The sequence below is a fragment of the Hesperophylax consimilis genome, chromosome 7, assembly GCF_061612785.1.
Source record: "Hesperophylax consimilis isolate HC1 chromosome 7, BYU_Hcon_1.0, whole genome shotgun sequence".
Lineage (NCBI taxonomy): Eukaryota > Metazoa > Arthropoda > Insecta > Trichoptera > Limnephilidae > Hesperophylax > Hesperophylax consimilis.
Genome location: NC_142842.1, coordinates 7,078,065 through 7,083,293, shown reverse-complemented (window position 1 = coordinate 7,083,293; position 5,229 = coordinate 7,078,065). Strand labels below are relative to the sequence as shown.

At 33.2% G+C, this 5,229-nt stretch overlaps 1 protein-coding gene across 1 annotated transcript; it reads left to right on the top strand.

Moving 5' to 3' along the window:
• Positions 1-2,512: 2,512 nt before the first annotated feature.
• On the top strand, positions 2,513-4,319 carry LOC149422251 (transmembrane protein 223). The gene is made up of 2 exons (XM_089633683.1): positions 2,513-3,034; positions 3,751-4,319. Exons 1-2 carry the CDS (start codon positions 2,629-2,631, stop codon positions 4,041-4,043), a joined length of 699 nt encoding a protein of 232 aa, XP_089489809.1. The 5' UTR covers positions 2,513-2,628; the 3' UTR covers positions 4,044-4,319.
• The last annotated feature ends 910 nt before the right edge of the window (positions 4,320-5,229 follow it).

Below are 5,229 nucleotides of genomic sequence, written 5' to 3'. Positions count from 1 at the left end.
TTTTTTCAACGAGGAAAACAACTTAACAATCAGAAAGCACGCAATTGGATGGAAATAATGTCCATGGGCCAATCACCGACCGAGAAAAATAAATAAGAACCGTTTTTTCGAAAATTCAAATAATAGTCTTGCCAAAATAGTACGTATTATACATTACGTTTACAGCTATAGTCGCAGACCTATTTTATAAATAAAAATTATGGTAACCCTTTCAAACAACATAATTTTTTTTATATATTATAGAAACAAACAGTACATGATTTACCGAGATGAAACAATATACAGGAATAAAATACTTCATGTTGGGTACCTATGATATGTTTCCTTGTAATGTCTGCTAATTTAGATCTATAACTTTATTTAAATCGTTAGTTAGATAATTCTAATATTTTCGTGCTCTTTTTATACATATACAGTTGTGTAGCCACAAAGCTAGTTTTCAGTATTCTAAAGCAACCCGTTCAAACATTAACAAGGAGATTATAATATTCGCCCGTAGTCTTTTTGGGTCGGTAAGGGTAAGGAATCGATATAAGCCGAAGACCCTACACAGAAAAACAAAGGTTATACCACAGTACCCTGCGGTTTGCAGAGGCAGCCATTGTGGGACTTTTCTGCGCAGGGTCTTCGGTTTATGTCGATTGCTTACCCTTACCAACCCAACATAATCAGCATCCACTGATTACTGTCTTACATGTTAGATCTACTGTCTACAAACTTATACGCGCTTTACGTTTAATATTTTGGAAACGATATTTTTTTATTTTTTTATTTTGGCTTCCACTTTAGGTGATCTCGGCCATATAAATTTTAGCCTTTTTCTTAAAATTAGTTCAAATTTAGTAAATGAGACTTAACAAACATGCTATTCTAGAAGAGGGACTAACATGAACAGTACGGAGCTGGTATATTTATATAAAAAACCCTGTAATATTAATAATACCTCCAACTTCTTATATTTCCCATAAATTTGGATGGCAAAATGCTATTTTTTTGCATTAACTCCACACAGGAGGTCTTGAGAAATATAATTTCCCTCAAGGCCTACGTCATCTCTGGGGATGCTGCGAGAAGGGTATTTTTGAGGAGAGGGAGAAGTGAACATGGACTTGAAGATACAAAAAACTGTAGTTACATCATAGACAAACTTATTTACAAATAAAGCAAATTAATTTAGATTACTATTCAGAATAGTGTCTTAATCTTAACATAAGAACAACAAAGATTCTGTGAATTCATAAATAATTCTTCATTTCCTTTTTTTGCTTAATAGTTGTTTTTCGTTTTCCTAAACAATTTTTTACTTTTGAAGGATTTTTTTGATTATGAGGGGAAGTAAGAAAAAATTTACTTATGTCCAAATCATTAATAAAATAAAATGCTCAAATACAAAAATAATCTGCAACGCGGCAGAAAATCTAATTTAATCTAATTGGCCGCATTATTATGACACTAAATTAAATACTCATGTGTCTCTTTTAATTAAAACTTTTAAAATATTGCATATTACACCATACTTTATTTTTTAAACATTACTTGTCTACTAATTCATCAAACGTGCAACACAGTTTACAATAAAACACGTCAGATCCCATACAATCGGTGTTTACCTCCACCACTCAATTGTTTAAACTAAAATTCAATTTATTAGAATATTTGTAACAGATCTACATATTTTTTTCATCGACACTTTTTCTTTATATTAATTTTTCTATGTTCTGTAAAACACTCAATCGGGCATAATAAATGTTTGTTTATTACAAACGTGCTTAAAACAAATATTTCATGTTTATTTTTACTAATATCAACAAAGTTACTGCTTATAGCCCTGTCACTGCTTTCATAATACCCTACGTACATATTCTTTACTCTTGTTATTGTATATAACTGTTCAGCTCCTATATAAAACAGAACTCTATATGATTACAATTGTACCTGCTTATATTGTTCACACTCAGCTATTATGTTATGATTGTACCCCGAACAACTTACCTTTCACAATGTATACATGTAAAAGCCTTCATGGCGTTAATAAATAAATCAAAACAATACCACCTTGTTCAAATAATTTGAAAGCATTATTTTTCTCTGAAGAGAAAATGAAAAATAAATAAAGTAGTGGGAATAATTAACAAAACACTCACGTAAGGGATTATTACGAACGAGCTTAATTTTAGTATGGTGAAGACAACTATTTTTAATTTTAATGTCTCATCTCATTTTTACCTCTAATTCTATTCGGGTCGGGGACCCATCGCCATAAATTAGTGCCCATCGCCGTCCATATTAGGCCAAGCCATAAATCAACTATATATTGACCTACAAGTGTAGGTATAATTATTTATAATTCAATAAAAAAAAATCCAGGTATACCATCCTGCATCATTTAAACAAAACTTAATTATTTGTATGATGGCTAGCAATGAGTGGTTTATTTATGGCTAGCAACATAAAATGGCGTTAATAAATTTTGCGATAAAAGAAAATTGTCAGAATTTTTGTTTATGGTCATTTATGGTTAACCTAAAACATATTGTTCTGTCATATTTTTCAAAATAACAATAAATTGGTGTATAACACCAGCAACCAGAATTTCACGAGTTAATTAATACATTCGTGATCAACAAAATGAATATAATATGCTCGCGGCTTCATGTTTTAAAGAGTAGACCTTCATTTTTTAACAATTTCCGAAACACCGGAATAAAAAGTTTGATAGTTTCTAGCAAATTAGCTACAATTCGAAGCAATTGTACGCAAATAACTTCTCAAAAAACTCTGCTCGATAACACAAATATTATAAAAGATGTTATTCTTTTCAAATATGAAAATCCCAGATTTTATAAGATCGTCAATGCTTTTGCAGTAGTTCAATATATATTTTGGACTTATGTGGGAATCACCGCGAAAACGCAACTCAGAGATGTACCTGTAGATGAATCAAAATTAACGTCTCTGGCACCGTGGTATACAAGAGTTAATTTAGGAGCTCCCAATTGGCGATTTGGAATAACGGTGTCATGTGTTACAATAGGCAAGTATTTTTTGTTTTCACATTTTTATGTAACTATTGTCACCCAGAGCCAAACGGCGCCTGGCGCTAATAAAAACTTCAAGGGCACTGTATTAGGTTTTAGGCATTATCAGCACCTTGGCCCCTCGTGCCACCAACTCGCGCATGTTTGAATGCTTAATTTTATAAAATCAAAATGGTAGATATTACAAGTATCGGCCTGGTGAAAGACCACCATTTAGAATCCAAACGTTTCTTGAAATGGCAGTAGTTGTCTTAGCCCATTCTCATGGTTCCGTAAGGAATCAACATAAACCGGGCGCAGTAAAAAAGCATGATACCGAGAGCGCTCCGTTCTAATATATTTCAATTGGCGCATGAGCGGTTTTGATAAACTTCATCTCCTTTCTCTCAGCTTCACAACAAAATTCAATTGGGGATGCCATAGTCCCACTCGAGAGGTATTCAAATAAATAAAAGCTTGGTCAAAAACGAGTTGCAGCATTGTAATAAAGAACATCTGTAAGAATAGCCTGCGTATGTTTGTGCTCGCAAAACTCGAAAAGCAATAAACCGATATCGCTGAAAATTTCAAAGTTTGTTCTTATTAGTGCCAGGAGTGTTTAGAGAGCGGAGTCCATCAGTTTATACATAAAATATCTCATGTACTATTTGTGTATAGAAGAATGTAGGTATAACTTTTGTTTAATATCACATATTGTTTAATTTAATTTCAGGATTTTTGATCCTTGCATCCACCTGGATCTTCACCTTGAGGTCTGTAAGGTATCTGGTGCTACACAAGGGAGGTCAAGCTGTCAGCGTCGTCACGTACACACCCCTCGGATTCAATCGGATAATGAAGGTGGACCTACCCAACGTTTCTTGTCAGCAAACTCGAGGGGCATCCAGAGTTCAACTTCCATTGAAGATCAAACGCAGGATGTGGCACTACATGCTCGATATGAGAGGAGAATTCCGGAATGCTCAATTATTTGACAGCACTGCCGGACTTTACCGTGGATTTTAATTTGTAATTACGGGAGGCATCGGTTAATGCGGTCCAGTTTATCCGGGATGTTTTGAGCAGATGGTGACTCTATTATTCGAAAATCTAAACTTATAATATTTGAAGATAAACCGGTCTTCAGACTTACAGGCCTATTGCCTTTTCGCCATATAACATTTGTCGTTGCCCCCACATGTTGTTTACGAGAGAAATCAAAAATTCTCTAATTAAGAGAAGGTTAGTTGATTCAATACCAGACTGTATTTATATTACTTGAAATAAATTATTTTATTTTTATTTATTTTTTTTATTTTTATTTATTCTTTAATATATTTGCTATACAATGGTATAGTATATTGTCCTCCACGCTAGGAGTTCACCTGTGTTGTGGAGGACTTTTTCAATTGTAAAGTTATATAATTCTAAAACAATACGGTGGAGTTGGTTACACAGAGAAACATTAAAAATTAAAATATAAAATGAATTTTTTAATTTAAATGCTTTTTTGCAACATTCTTCCTACTATCTCCACTCATCTTATATTCATAAGCCCCAAATATCAGTCGGTCCTGAACCTCGCTATGAGAGATAATTTACATTTGTCAAGTCGCTCCCTAGCCTCCCTGGTAGGAGCCCTGGCAATTGAGTGATACTATTACAAAAAATACTGATTCAAATACTGAACATTGGGCCATGACGCTGTAATATTAAATGTTAGATAGCAGTTTCTATGTTTTTACGTTGGCAACATTAGTCCCGCGCAAATTTTTTGTGGTTTCATAATCTGTAGTCATGGTGTTTTTGGATTTACCATCATGTATAATGTTTGTTCTACATTGATGTCCATTATTAAATGACAAAATTGTTTCAAAATTCTATAATTATTTTAATTGTTTGACCTGAGAAACCATTTTGTATTTTCAATGCATTTTGAAAATAGGTATTTTGCATTTTGCATTTGAAATGCTTTTCTAAAAACCATTTTGCATTTTCAAATGGAAAAGTTTTGACCCATTTCCATTTTGCATTTCAAATGGTTTTGGGTACCCATTTTGCACATCTCTGCGATATGTACTGTACAAATCAACACAAGTGCACGGCAAGATATACCAAAAAATATATTTAATAGCTGACGTGTAACCGGCATAACTCAGGATTATGAATGGTTTGAAGTAAGGTTTTGAGGTTGTGAATTCTAGTGTACCTG

Excerpts from the sequence above, each read along its gene's own strand:
- LOC149422251 (XM_089633683.1), top strand. The coding sequence starts at position 2,629 with ATGAATATAATATGCTCGCGGCTTCATGTTTTAAAGAGTAGACCTTCA. Across the intron at positions 3,035-3,750 it reads GGTGTCATGTGTTACAATAG|GATTTTTGATCCTTGCATCC; the intron begins GCAAGTATTTTT and ends ATTTAATTTCAG.